This window comes from Schistocerca serialis, chromosome 5 (genome assembly GCF_023864345.2).
Source record: "Schistocerca serialis cubense isolate TAMUIC-IGC-003099 chromosome 5, iqSchSeri2.2, whole genome shotgun sequence".
Taxonomy (NCBI): Eukaryota; Metazoa; Arthropoda; class Insecta; order Orthoptera; family Acrididae; genus Schistocerca; species Schistocerca serialis.
The window spans coordinates 641,972,149-641,986,922 of record NC_064642.1 but is presented as its reverse complement, the minus strand read 5'-3'; the positions used below and the strand labels follow the sequence as shown (position 1 = coordinate 641,986,922).

The 14,774-nt window shown below is 43.4% G+C and overlaps 1 protein-coding gene across 4 annotated transcripts in view; it reads left to right on the top strand.

Moving 5' to 3' along the window:
- The window catches only part of LOC126480744 (serine/threonine-protein kinase tricornered), a 602,474-nt gene that overhangs the window by 380,047 nt on the left and 207,653 nt on the right, over positions 1 to 14,774 (top strand). The window contains exon 1 of one of the 4 annotated variants that reach the window (XM_050104020.1): positions 7,209 to 7,506. The exons of the other annotated variants lie outside the window; for them this stretch is intronic. Within the exon in view, the coding sequence (XP_049959977.1) occupies positions 7,326 to 7,506 (181 nt within the window). The 5' untranslated portion in view covers positions 7,209 to 7,325. Of the gene's footprint in view, positions 1 to 7,208; positions 7,507 to 14,774 lie in introns of those variants that run through there. 4 annotated transcript variants of the gene reach the window in all.

The following is a 14,774-nucleotide window of genomic DNA, read 5'->3' as shown; positions in this document are numbered from 1 at the left end:
CGCTGGTTTTGGTCTCTGGAGTCAGAAATTTGCATTACTGACAAGTGGTCAGGAGGAGACGTGGAGCACGTCAGACCGTGTGGGATTTAATGCGGGACATGGACAAACTGTGGTCTGGAGTGAGGCATAGCTCACGCGAACTCCACAAGTTCTACAGGCTCGATACACGAACTTTTCAACTTACCAAAACGACTGTTACGGCCAGTAAACGAACTTCGGTGGTCTTTTGCCCCTGGGAAGGATCCCTGGTACTGTTCTGATTGTAGATTCAGTAAACTTGGGGTCGTTTTAGAGGGACTGGCACGAGGAAGAATCGCCGCATCTATCCTAGACTTGTCTGTTGACCTCCAAGGCCAGAGTCTAGTACTCTACGCACTAGACCACCACGGCCACATTGTTGTGTAGTGAAGTTGTTTGTGATATACGAGCTTCTATTAGAGTCTATTAACCTCGTCGGCGGCGGGATGTTGAACCCTAATTTTCCTTCCTTGCTTCCATCGATGGTCCAAAGAGATACGGCGTCGTGATTTGCAGTGATATTGAGTATGTGTTTGTTCGTTTCGATCTTTATCTGCGTTTTCAAATTGCCCGAGATACTGATGATATGATCAGTATCTCGGCTCACTTTGGAGTTCCTATCTTTCTTTTATAAGGTGTCCTTTCATTAGATATATCCAGAAAGACAAATTTTTGAACTAAAATTCACGGACACGTTAATAACAGAAATCGTGTACACGCTGCCTGCTTCAAAATACCTTCAGTAGCACCGGACAGGGTGCTCATACACTGAGGTGAGAGAAAACACGGGATACCTCGTAATATCGTGTAGCACCTCCTTTTGCATGGCTTAGCGCTGCGACTCGATGTGGCGTGGATGAACAAGATGTTGGAAGTCCCCTGCAGAAATATTGAGCCATGTTGCCTTTATAGCCGTCCATAGTGGAGATTGCAGGATTTTTGTGCACGGACTGATCTCTCGATTATGTTCCATAAGTGTTCGATGGAGTTCATTTCGGGCTATCTGGGTGACTAGATCATTCGCTCGAATTGTCCAGAATGTTCTTCAGACAAGTTGCAAACAATTGTGGTCCTGTGACATGGCGCATTGTCGTCCATAAAAATTAAATCGTTGAAGTCTATGGTCTCCAAGTGGCCGATCCTTGATTTCCAGTCAATGATCGGTTCAGTTCGGTGTAAATGCAGCCCACACACCATTGTGGAGCCACCACCAGGATCCACAGGCCTTGTTGGCAATTTGAGTCTCGGTAATGCCTGGAATTTGGTATTCATAGCACACCCTTGACACTGGATCTCGGAATATTAAATTCTCTACTTCGGAAATGGAACGGCCCATGCGTGTAGCTCCAGCTGTCATTCAATTTCAGAGTCTGTTAATTCACATCGTGCGCTTATATTCACGTCGGAAACCTTTTCGCATGTATCACATGAGTACGAGTGATATCTCCATCAATGCACTGCCGCTTTATACCTTTATGGGATACTAACGCCATCTGTACATGTATCGCTGTCCCGTGACTTCTGTTACCTCAATATATAAACTCACCGCTTTTCGATTTCATGTCTTAAAGATGACTAAATCGGTTTTGTTTTGTTATGGCCTACGACACTGGCATGTAAGACAAATAACACCTCAGTAGTCAACTGAAGAGTGTTTTACCTCTATCCATGGTAAAAAACTTCGATTTCGGTGTGCTGAACCACGATATACACAGTGCCTTGCCAATTGTATAATCCTGATTACTAGTTGTCTAAAGTGTTTATCGAAACCGTTTCATTTCAGTCTGTCAGGTAATTGCCCTGGTGCATGTGAGAAAGTGTGTGTAGTTTCGTTAAATTTAAACCCAACCAACTCTAGTCAAAGAATGGAAGGAAAACATTTGCTATAGCCACTGGTGAAGTCCTAAGCCAGTCAAGTAACACAACTAAGCAGCAATTTCTAGTACGCCCAAGGAACAGGTAGAGTTTCGGCTCAGGAGAAGGGAAGGTCCAGAATGGGAGGTTTTGAGTTTGGTTTTGGTTGTGAGAATATACTTTGAGCAGGAATAGAATTCTCATCTTACAGAAATGTTCGCCATATACGATTAAATGAAAGCAGATATTGCCGGCCGCGGTGGCCGTGCGGTTCTAGGCGCTCCAGTCCGGAACCGCGCTGCTGCTACGGTCGCAGGTTCGAATCCTGCCTGGGGCATGGGTGTGTGTGATGTCCTTAAGTTAGTTAGGTTTAAGTAGTTCTAAGTTCTAGGGGACTGATGACCACAGCAGTTGAGTCCCATAGTGCTCAGAGCCATTTTAACTATTTGAAAGCAGATATTACGTCACATCCGCAATTTAGTAACGATGTCTCATCAGTCACAAAACATTTTACGTAACAGTTCGGAAAGCAGAAGTATACAAACAGCTTGCATGCTCTTTGATGTTAGACCTTTGCTGTTTCCCGTTGCTTGCACGTCAAGATTTCGCATGGTAGGTAATGGCCAGGAATTATTTGTTTTTGTATGCGAAGGAACATAAAACTGTACTTCAGAAACTGCAACTTTTATCGTCTTTCTTAGATTACAAGGGGCATACAAGGGCAGTAAATGCTCTTTCGCTTCATTCTCGTCATGCCATTTGTAAAAGGAATTAACGCGAAGAGGCGGCGTTTTCGTACTTCCCAGCAAACGAAGTACATAAATAACGTTGACATCATACCGGTTGACTCGGAAGTAACCAGTCTGCAGTCTGACTCATGGCGGGAGAAAATTATTTTCATGAGTATCAGCAGACTACCCGTTACACTTGGTTAACTCCTACCTGGTCTTCCAACGAGAACAGCTATTATCCAGGTCTGTTTCTCATTTCCCGTTCCACTCATATCAATAATATGTATCATCTTTGTAATCAACTGCGGTTTAGGTGCAGCAGTACAATGTTTTGGAATAAGAATCAGTAAATTGAATCCTATAGATGGTTTCTCACCGGAATGGTAGACGATACTACTGCTGCGTATTAAGTCGTGAACTGCGGAAGTCTACATCTTAGGTCACGACGTGCTAGAAACATACTATGTCTGGCCTTTACGAATTTTACGGCAATTGGATTACCGAATACCGAGTTTAGGGCAGGAAAAGTAATATAGGTGGACAAGTGGAAACTGTCATGTTTATTGTGATATAATGGAGGTATTCTTAAATACCATATGCAGTGTTCTCATGTCTCAACAGACTTCTGAGTTTCTAGAGTGTGAAGCTGAAAATCGGAGTGCTTTAAATATGTCACGCTCATTGCACATTGGGTTAATATCCTGCTATTCGCAACAGTTCCTTGTTAACTTCTCATTTTGGATCGTACATAGAGACCGAGCCTATTCGTTATGACCGATTTCGTCCAAATTAATTATGGTATATGAAGGATTTGGTCAAAAATGAATGGACAAAAATGGGAGCTCTATATGGCCAAGCGTGTACTAGCATTTTCAGCGCGGATCGGGCGTGGCACGAACCGTTCGTGTTACTGTAGATTCCAGGCAGCGGTTGGCTCAGCGGAAAGACAGCAGGCTGGTAACCCAAAGATCATGGGGTCTAGTGTCTATTCTGAAATTGTAACCCTGGACCATCGACGGGCTAAAGTCGTTCTCGTTAGACGACAGGATACGAACAAAGTAACCCACTCGTGTACAGCGCAGTATGCTATAAGCTTTACTCGAAAATTATTGCTAACCGACAACGTATGATTACAATAGAGTACTGGCTCTTTCGGACTGAGGACTCAAAATACGGTGGATGAGTATGTGGCAAAATATTGGAAGCCGTCATTACTTCACAAGGGTCTGGAAACGTTCAACAGCCTTATTCAAGAACAGTTTTGACTTACGTGAGAGAGCCCCACGTGCAGGAAAACAAATTAATGCTGTCAATTGACTCGGGGGGGAGTGGGGGGGAGGGACAAAGAAATCCACAACTATACGACCACTCCGCTAGTGTAACCCTGCCTTGTCTGTTTTTATCAACAGGTACATAATTTGACCAAATAGCTACAAAATTGCTCTAACGACAAGGTGAAAGAAAAAGAAAGCGCTTTCCGAAAAGACTACATCATGGCACATCACCAGGTTTTTTCGCCAGTGTTTGGCGATATAATGCGTTACGCTGGATTTGTTTCAAAACTATGTGATGATGAATGGAAACGAACTTTGTTAACAACTTTAAAACAACCATGTAATTGTAAAAATTGCGGCGTCTCTATAGCGTTTAAGATGCCGTGATGATTACTCCTCTGTTTTTAGGAAGAATATCACACAAGCACGTGTAAATTAGCTGTAAATAACATAACTGTCAAATTCTATATACGAAGTTCTCGTGTACGCCTCACAATACCTTCGTGACAATTCATTTGAAATCCCGAGTTATATTAATTGCCTTTTCATGTTATTTATGAACATATTAACAAATAAGATAGATTAAGCATTACTTCAGTTTACTTGCAGTGTAAGTAACGCCAAAATGGAAAAGGAAACAGATAGGAAGTTTCCCACTTCCGGCGTTCCCAGTGATTCAAATACTGTTGTTAGACGTCTGTACTGCAACTGCCTATAGCAGTCAGATCACGATAGAGAGGGTGATCGCGAAATGCTCTTATTTCCTGATGAAGCTTGGTTGCGTTTATTGGGAATTCGCAGAAAAAATTACGTGTAAGTTCTGAATATCATCGTCAGTTGCCTTAAGAACTTTTGCATGCTGTGAAAACAATTGTGGTGTGAGTTTAATGCAACACAAATTACTGGTCGATCTTTTTCCATCAAACCACATAATCTGATACGTATGTGAACAATACACTGCGACTTTTTTCTAGGCTACTAACAAACGAAAAGAACTCCTGTTCCTTCACGCAGGACAAAGCAGAAGCACACAGCGCCCTTGCATCTGACTGTATCACTACGTGTTTTTGATGTGATATGGTTGACTGGCCTCAAAAATGGCTCTGAGCGCTGTGGGACTTAACATCTGAGGTCATCAGTCCCCTAGACTTAGAACTACTTAAACCTAACTAACCTAACGACATCACACACATCCATGTCCGAGGCAGGATTCCAACCTGCGACCGTAGCAGTCACGCGGCTCCGGACTGAAGCGCCTAGAACCGTTCGGCTACGGCGGCCGGCTGTTGACTGGCCTCCTTCCCCAAATCTAAATCGAAGTGATTTTTACCTTTGAGGGATTTAAAAAAAATAAAGCTTTATCAAACAGTCCTTAAACACTGGAAGTGTTAAGACAGTATTCGGATTGGGATTCAAGCCGGCAGCCGGGACTCGACGAGAGTTTGACTGTGTGTTCATAAGACGTCACATTGCTCTTGCCCCAGAGGGACTCATTTAGTTTACTCATTATCTCTTTGCGAGTGTCTTCTTGGGGAAAGGAAACCTGCCCCTTTTTATCGTCCATCCTATTAGTAGAAGACCCTCTTCCGTGTTAGGTATTTGTGATAGTTGTAATTTTTCGGTTGTGCCATTTTGTTGGCCTCTGGAATTCATAATCGATAGCTACACCGTTCTTTAAACTTCGGTTAGCTCGAATGAAACAAGTTTACTGTTACCAGTCATTGTTTGTTTATATCCAAAACGCGTTTAGAAGCTTTAAACCTCCATCATGTGGTGGATTTACGTGTGTGTGTGTGTGTGTGTGTGTGTGTGTGTGTGTGTGTGTGTGTGTGTGTGTGTGTGTGTGTGTTACGATTTTGGGGTAACTTATGGCACTGTCCACTGGAGAAACAGAAACACTGTTTCAGAACGTGGTTTCGGCGAGGTTTTTGAATAAAAAGTAAATGTATATCAAAGGTGAAAATAAAACAAGTAAAATAGAAAACTTCCAGTGGTCGCAGGCTCCTTTCTCTGTCGTCACACGTAAACTGTCATATTTTGAAAACAAAGATGGTGTCTGGAAACTGCTGGGTACAAAAAACATAATAGTAAAACAGAAACATTGTCTCGATGTACAAAGAATATGTATCACAGTAACATTATTATTTCGGATTAAGTTGTAAAACGTTTTGGAGATATTCGTTTGAGTTGATGGATATATGCGTTGGAATAAATTTTTAAAGTGGTATACAAATCCGATTCTGTCATGTTTATATGGCTTAAGTTTAATACTCGTCTATTTCATCGGGTGACATGTTGCAGAATTTAAGTACAATAATTACGTTGCCAACAGTGATAAAATTATTCAAAAATAACAATTTCAGCGCATGTATTGAGTGACTGAAAGAAGTATCTCCACAGTCCTTGAAACGTATTCTGAAATAATAATGTTGTTACGATAAATATGCGTTGTACTTAGAGATAATGTTTCTGTTTTGCTGTAAGTTCTTCGGCATCTAGTGGTTTCCAGAAGCCATCTTTGTTTACAAAATACGACAGTTTACGCGTAATGCGTTTAGACAGAGACAGAAGGCTATGACCATTGGAGGTATTCTATTTTAATTGTTTTGTTTCCACCCTTGGATATACGTTTTTATTCATGTTCTGAAATAGTATTTTTGTTTCTCCAGTAAACACTGCCACAAGTTACCCCAAAATCTGAACGCAATACACACATACATCGTACTGAAACATGTAAATCCACCTGATGATGGAAATTTAAACCTCTGAGACGCTTTGCGGATACAAACAGTGACAGGTAACAGTAAACTTGTTTCATTCCATATCAGTAGCAGTCAGGTAACTCGTCCTGCAAGTGGCTGTCATCTTCCGGTATCGATAAGATGCAAATTGGCACCGCAAAACAGTGTTATCGAGTTGCTTCGTAATGAGCCTTTGTCTCCTTGCAGTGCTTGGTATTCATTATTTTTACTTAGCGCTTGCTATTGCTATCCAGTGATGCGACCTGGCGTCGGCGATTCTCCACTTTCGTTCCATTGCATTTGTACGGTAGGTGTTCGAGAAATTAGTAGGGCTGGCACAGCCGAAACGTGAATTCTCGTCGCTATCGAAGGCGCTTCCTCAGCGGAAGGGAGCGTACAATACCGGTCGTCGTGAGGTAGAAAGCGGTACGGCGCATGCGCGGTGCAGAACGCCGGCTGACGAACCGGCCCGTTGTGCGCGCGAGCGGCACAACAGGTGGGGCTGTGGTGGGGGGAGCGGCGTCAGTCAGGTGGCGGAAGGGGAGGGGTGTCCGCCAGCGGTCGCGCCGCGCGCCCGCCAGTCTTTCTGCGGGATATGGTCGCGGTGGTGGTGCTCTGGCGAACTGCGAAGCGGGTCCTAGCCGAGTGCGTGAGTGCGTAGCCGGGGCGCGCGCGAGCGTGTGACCGTGCGTGTGTCATGTGAGTTCATGTCGCCGTGCAACAAGGAGCGGGTTGTGCTCCTGGTGGAGAGGCCCGCCATCTCCCAGCACCCAGCAGGAGGAGGAGGTGGCAGCAACGGCGGAGACGGCGGCTTCAGCGCGGCCAGGCGTCTCCTGCGCTGGTTCTCTCGGCTGCGGCGGCCAGACATGGGCAAGCAGGGGGTCCAAGGTTCGTGTCTCAACTGACAAACCAGTCCCAAAGTCAGCCCAGCGCCCTCGCTTTGAGGGCCAGGGTTTCCATTGTCAGTTTCCGACGCTGCTGGTAAATACCGTCCGAGATGACCAGATCCATCAAAGGCACTTTGTATTCGGCGTTTCCCTTAGAGATTTTAGAACATTAACTAAATAGCACCGAGGTTCGACCCTTCCCAGCGATGAAACTTCGCTGAGAAAATAAATGTGGGATTCCAGCGTTGCCAGTGGTGCAGTAGTTCCACCGCCATCGATGCATAGTGTGCTGGTAATTAGTGGCAGAAGTGAAATTACTCCTCTGGCTTCGTTAGCACAGTAGTTAGTGGAGCATTAACGGCCTAATAAAGAGAGTAGTCTATCCCGCCGATATCGTGTTCTTGTTGTACATTGTTTATCTCAAACCAAAATGTATTGTTTTCGTTAAGTCTCTACACCCAATTAATTGTGTGAGACACCTCTGGTATTATGTGAAAAGTGACAATGACAATGGAAAACAGATTACCCAAATCGTATCGGCTGACCCGAAGTACTGCAACATTCGTGATCGTAGTTTACGGTGTGAGAACATTGGTTCCGAAGCCAATAGGTATGAAATCTGGATTAATGTCCGTGCTAATATGCAGCTTGTATCTGCGAATACTAATCGTGGGGGGGGGGGGGGGGGGAAGCAAATGTGCGCTTTTTTAGAAGAAATCGTGAACAAACAGTTTTATATCAGTGGTTTGTGCCTATATTCCGATAAGAGTTAAATTCTGAAGAATGGGAGTTGCGTAACAAGTTTCTGATCCACAGGAGTCTGCACAGTACTGTCTGGTCTGGTTCCGGCACGATTGAGATATTGCGCAAGCGTTTGTGGCGGAACCGGTTAGCCACCTGACTTCGTGCTTAAACCCCATTTTCAGTAAACGCCTTCCGCTGCAAACTGTGTGTTCAGCATTGAACTGCAGACTCTTGGGTTGCAAAACCTGCGATGCAGATGTTTCGGATCGGAAGCTATCTTGAAGTTGTCGTTCAGTTTACCTATTGATCGAAATTCCAACACCAGAACAGCTTTGCCTCAGCTTTGCGTCTCAAGATGTTGATTCGACGAGCCAATTCTTTCACTTACATCTGACCTTGTGTGGTGACACCAGAATTCAACATTATAATAGAAAAAAAAATTTAGTCGGATTTGCTACACGATTTAGGTGACTTCAGTACATACATTACAGAACAACTAGGCAGGGAAACTATTAGTTCGAAGTTAATGTGAAACGGAGTGTGTGTGTGTGTGTGTGTGTGTGTGTGTGTGTGTGTGTGTGTGTGTGTGTGTGTGTTTTGAGTTCAAGTAAAGAGGAAAAGCGTCTTGTTGATTCTCAAAGGCCATTTCACCGTTCCGTTATTTGACCTTCTGGCGAAAGGCACTCGAAGATTATTATGACTTGGCTGGCTTTGATGAACAAGGACTCGCTCAGAAATTACGACCGAACAGTCGGAGAACGTTCTACCAAGTTAGGTAGAACAGTGGTTACGGCTGTTGGCGTCTCTAGAAACATATCAAGGGTGGGGGGGGGGGGGGGTGCTACAGTTCATAATTTTTTATGAAAATGAATTTGTCATTATTGACACGTATCATGCCACAAATTTTATTGGTAACGTGATAGCTAATCATATCCTAGAGAATAAGTGTTTCGCCACTGCCTTCTAGAAATGTGTGTGATAATTCTGTAGCGAATAAATACTCTGTGCACCAGATTCCAGGGGGAAAAGTGTCCTACCTCCGCTTGCCACCGCCATCCCCTCTCAACCCCCTACCTGCGGACGCCTATGGATACAGCACAGGACTCTCATTGGGGGAGGGGGGGGGGGGGGGAAGAGAGAAAAATTAAAATACACCTGCAGCTACTATGGTTTCCAGGTTTCCACATATAACTTACGGCGATTGCGGACTAATTCGTTAAGCAAGCCACGGCAGGATTTTCAAGTCTTTCTCCAGGTGGACGAGTGTTCTTTGTCCAATGGCATTGAACCGAGCTACGTGCGGTGGGAGACTGGGCTCGTGTTTGAGAGGCTAGTATTTGAAATCCCCGTCCGGCTGTCCAGATTCAGGCTTCCGTGATTTCCCTGATTCGCTTAGGCCGAATGCCGGGACGGTTCATGGGAAAGGACACTACCGATTTCCTTACTCATCCTTCTCCTGTCGGAGCTAGTGTTCCGACGCTAATGACGCTGTCGTTGACGGGACGCTACACTCTTAAACTTACTTCTAGCGACAGATAGAATCTTTATATTCTCATAGTTTTCCATTTTCGTTTTTAATTCGTGGTATTTCTGGTTGAGAGTTTCGTTGGGTGAACAAGTTTGTGTTTCTTATGGCATCCTGTTCCCATTTACTTAATTTACTAGTACTACGCTTCGACAGCTGCGTGTTATGGGCCACAATAATACAGATTTCTTTAAAGGCAAGTCCCTTGGAGAGAAATGGTGTCGAGATATTCAGTAGCTCGTCCATATTGGCAGTTGCGTTGCAGTCGAGTAAAACAAAATGCATTCAGCAGACGTTCCCAGTTGCGTGGGCGTTTCCAAAACAGCCATGCCCGCTACGACGAGTCTACTGTCAAATCAGCTGAGATTCTCAGGCGATGGACTCTCACAACGTTCGGTTTATCTTGCCACAGTAACCGAATTTTTAGAGTGCCTTTTTAATATTTGGCAACTTAGTTGTTTTCCTGAGGAGTATGTGAGAACTTTTCTATTAAAAAAAATTGTATCTGACAAAAAATATAAACTTTGAGACCAGAAAAAGGTTAGTGAAAAGGCCGAAAGACTACTTTGACTGCGAAAGATGAAATGCAACGATTACTAGCTTTTGTAATTCAGTGTTGCGGGAGGCGTTTGAAGACCTCACGCGTTGATCGAGTAAAGAACACGGTGAAGCCAAGAGATAGTGGTTGGGCACATTTTACGTCACGAGTCGTCGCTGAAAATCGTAGTTAAAGATTTGGTGGAAGGAATGTATCACAGATGCAGGCCGTAGAGATGAGCATAAAGCAGATTAAGTAAGGTGCAGCAACAATGCTATATATAAAGAGGATATTCGAAGAGATTTGGGAATTGCAGCCGGTCGTCGTAAGCTTCACTCCTCGATGTTTCAACTGTACACCTACCGGTCATCTTCAGGTGAGCAATTGAAGACTCAAAGATTACCAGCCTTCAGTCTTAGATTGCTCACCTGAGGATGACTGGTAGGTATCCAGTTGAAATATCGTGGAGTGAAGTTTACGACGACCGGCTACAATCCCGAAATCTCTTCAAACATTTAATTCACCAGGAAATTTTTTGAATTTCACAACAAGAGGATAATTGGCAAGGGACAAGTGTGAAGAACTGTATCTCACAAGTGTTAGGGTTAAGGATAGAGCCAAGGAAATGTGAGTGCTTTATATGATGATGATGGATTGATTGTAATGCCAGTATAGGCTCGCTAGTGCTTCGTTGTTGAATTAAGTTTCGTGGTACCGGGTTAACTTTGTCTTTCGTTTCATCTTTAGTGTCATGTTCATGAAGTTCGACTATTCCCGTTACGGATATATAAGGGTTCTAGACGGGTACGTAGATATAGTTCCGAACAGGAATCCATGCCAAAAATGTACCGTTTGAATGTGAATTAAGCTTGAAGATTGGATCACTTTCAAACGTCGCACTTCACGGTACACAAACATACTGAGAAGAGGGTGCCCTTGTGAGTCCGTGTTGGAATTATGAGATCACATTCAATTTTCGGGCAACAGAAACGGCTGCAAGATACTGGTACTTTCAGAACTAAGAGGCGTTGCCTGGTTCTCTGCGAATGCTCCACCCTCTCGACTTCGCAAAGGATGACCTTTGTCACATAGAAGAGAACCCGACGGCAAGTATTCAAAAAAGTGACTAGTCATGAGCTTCCGTAGAGCACACAGGTCACTCATTGTCCTCCTGTTTTTTGCGTACCATGAATAGAGAGAGATATTTGAAAGTGAATTTGCTTCTTTTCAGTCGAAACGGTACATATCCGGAACCCTCTGCAATCCCTGAATCCTGTAGTAGTTGTCTGTATAAACGTATACAGGAGCGGTGTGTGCATCCTCACTCCATACTTGGGATAGAAACTGTGTACACTGTAAGACTGGATCAAATTATGCATGGTTCAAAACTGTTACCTACCTTTTTCTCACACCATTCACAGTTCGTATCTTCGTGGCTTGACGTTTCTTCGTCTACTCTTCTGTTACGACCACTACAACTGAGCTCCTTTAGTCGCACTCCTTGAGCTCGACAACACAAGGGAAACCATTCCAGCCGGCCGCTGTGGTCGAGCGGTTCTAGGCGCTTCAGTCGGGAACTGCGCTGCTGCTACGGTCGCAGGTTCGAATCCTGCCTCGGGCATGGATGTGTGTCATGTCCTTAGGTTAGTTAGGTTTAATTAGTTCTAAGTCGAGGGGACTGATGACCTCTGATGTTAAGTCCCATAGTGCTTAGAGCCATTTGAACCATTTGAAACCATTTCCCTATATAGTCAGTGGCAGCTTTATCCTTTGCTACCATTTACACACATTAACGATCGATTCTAGTTCACATGCAAGCTTGATTCATATTCGTAAATGCTGTATGGAAGTCGGTAAGGTACGGGCGCCTGTTGCAAACTCGAGGGTCAGCTAACGGAACTTCCTACGATTTATGAATGTCCCAAGGAAATTTTTCACACCCTCCAAGGAATTGTTCATTATTGCCATTTTCCGGTTCGTAAAATATCCCCGAAACGCTACGCCGTGTGTGAGGATAAACCGGACAGAGTGCAGAGACCAATTCTGGATGGGTTTCTGTGTGCGTTACAACAGCCCTGTGTTGGTGTTTCGTGACGTTCTGTGTAAGCTACTCGTGCGGCTGTTTTACTGGCATTTAAGATCGAAAAATAGTACACATTAATTTTCAGCATTCAATTGAAAATTTTAGTAAATCGTGGCAGACATGGCATATTGCAGCAGACTGCGATCACACGAATTTAGAACTTCCCAGTCTCCTTCGCGCAGCTGTAAACAGTAATTACAGCTTTGGATTAAAAAAAAAAAAAAAAAAAAAAAAAAAAACTCTAAACTGTTACATTCTTTTTTTTCTGGAATTGGAAATGTACAATACGTGACATTTTTGCTCCTCTTCTGCACGTATGCAGAGCTTTGCAACGTCCAAGGCACTCTTTATAGATAATAATCGATGCGACATTGTGGACACAGATCCCGTCGATGCTTTTTTCTTTCTTAGTTGTTTGTTGTCCAGTGACAGTCCACTTGCTACCAGGATAGTGCATCGCTAAGTATTAAGTTTCAGAGCACTTAGCTTCAGCATGCTATTATGGTAGCAGATCTGTAGGTGGCAATATCTTACCGAAACCTGTCCCTCCCCATGGGATCAAGACTGAAAATAAGTGATTATGTGATTGAAACTCGGTATGGAAGCTTGAGTTAAATTTCTATATGCTTTTATAATAGCTGTAGTCTGCAGCTCATTTAAAACATTATTTAGCTCTGGAATATGTGTTTGCAGGTTTCTCCCGGCGAATGTGCTGTTTGAAAATCTCTCAGGCATGCAGCCTACAGTCTGCTGCCCGACAGGTGTTCAAGCAACTGTCTATTACGTTTCAGGAGCATTTCTTCACTGTTTCATCTTCTGAAATTGTGAGTTCTGATAGTTACATATTATTACTAGCAATTATACTACTGCGTATCTTACTTTTTTTACCCGTATCAGGATAAAAGTTTTTATCTTGCGCCGTTCCATTAACTCGCCTTTCGTATTCGACTTAGTCTTCAGTAGGCGTGAAACCAGTCAATGTGCAGCCAGTTGGGCGGCATTGCGGTGTTCACCGACGGATTTTATGATCTGCGAAATCTACTGCAACTATGAGCTGGAATCTAGATCATAATGCGGAAACGGCGTCTTTCACCGCTCACCAGCACTCCGGCTGTTTCCTTATTACTGCAATTCTTGCTTGGCAAAGAATCCAGATGTGGCAGTTCCTCAGTTTGCTGCAGCAGCGATGACATGCTCTTGCGGATTCTTGGACAGTTACAGTAAACTCCCGTTCATCCGAAATGATCGGGACGGCGGTTCGGATATAACCCAAATTTCGGATAAACCAAAGTTCCCTCATTTTCACGCATGAAACACCCCGAATTGCGTCAATACCGCGAAATACGATCTTAGGGTACGTACAAGTAGGTTAATATGGGTGTGAATAAGCTCCCATGTTTTTGACTGAAAAAATTGTGTTGATGTGTTAAAAAGGCGCCAAAGTGTGTTTGAAAACTCACTTTTTAAACGCTGAATAACAAAGCTCCTTTATTTTACGTTCTTACAGAAAAATCCGCCTTAATATAATTACTTACTCTTTTGAATAAAAAAAAAATGAACTACTGTACAAAGTTATGAAACAAATCTAGAGATTACGTAAAGGAACGAAAAGTTTGTCTAGAGGAAATCCAAGGTAAAAAAAAAACAAAAAAAAATCCTTTTAACGTATGGTCGTTGAAGTTCTAGGACGCTTCATTAGACTTTACCTTTTGGCAAAAAAGTCTAATTTCTTCTTCTTTCTTGAGAAACTTGTGTTGCGGCAGTATATCTCCAGCGTTGGAAACAAAAGATTTCTGGATTAAGTCGCCTCCTCCTGTTGGCTGATGTACTCCAAGGCGGTTTGGATCGCTTCGTAACCGACTGTGTGAGGAATCTTTTTCTGTGCTTCGTCATCAGAGACATATTCTTCTGACGCTTTCTGGTTGGTCGCAGTTTGGACGATTTCTTCTTCAGTCAAATAAAAAAAAGTCGTTTTCCATCCACTCTTCAGCGCCTTCGAAGTTCGCGTCTTCACAAACCGGTAGCTTCTTCAGTAAATTCACCAAAATTACGTCATTTTCATCTGTTTCTACAACGTCAGCTTGAGTTTCGGTGTTGCCTCCTTCTTTACACCACTGTTGAGTTGCCTTACGCTCTAAGAGGTGTATTTGTTTTAATACCTAACGAGAGAAATTGGAGGAATTAGATTCCAAGCTTCAGCAATCCAATGATGACACTTTATATAAACATCGATTTTTTAAGAGTTTGCATAAAATCTTCTTCAGCATCAATCGCACCGACTAAGTACTCCAGCAGCGTCTGTAATGTTTTTTCATTGCCTCAAGAACGCCTTGGTCCATCGGTTGACATAGGGTCGTGACGTTTGGTGGAAGAAACAAA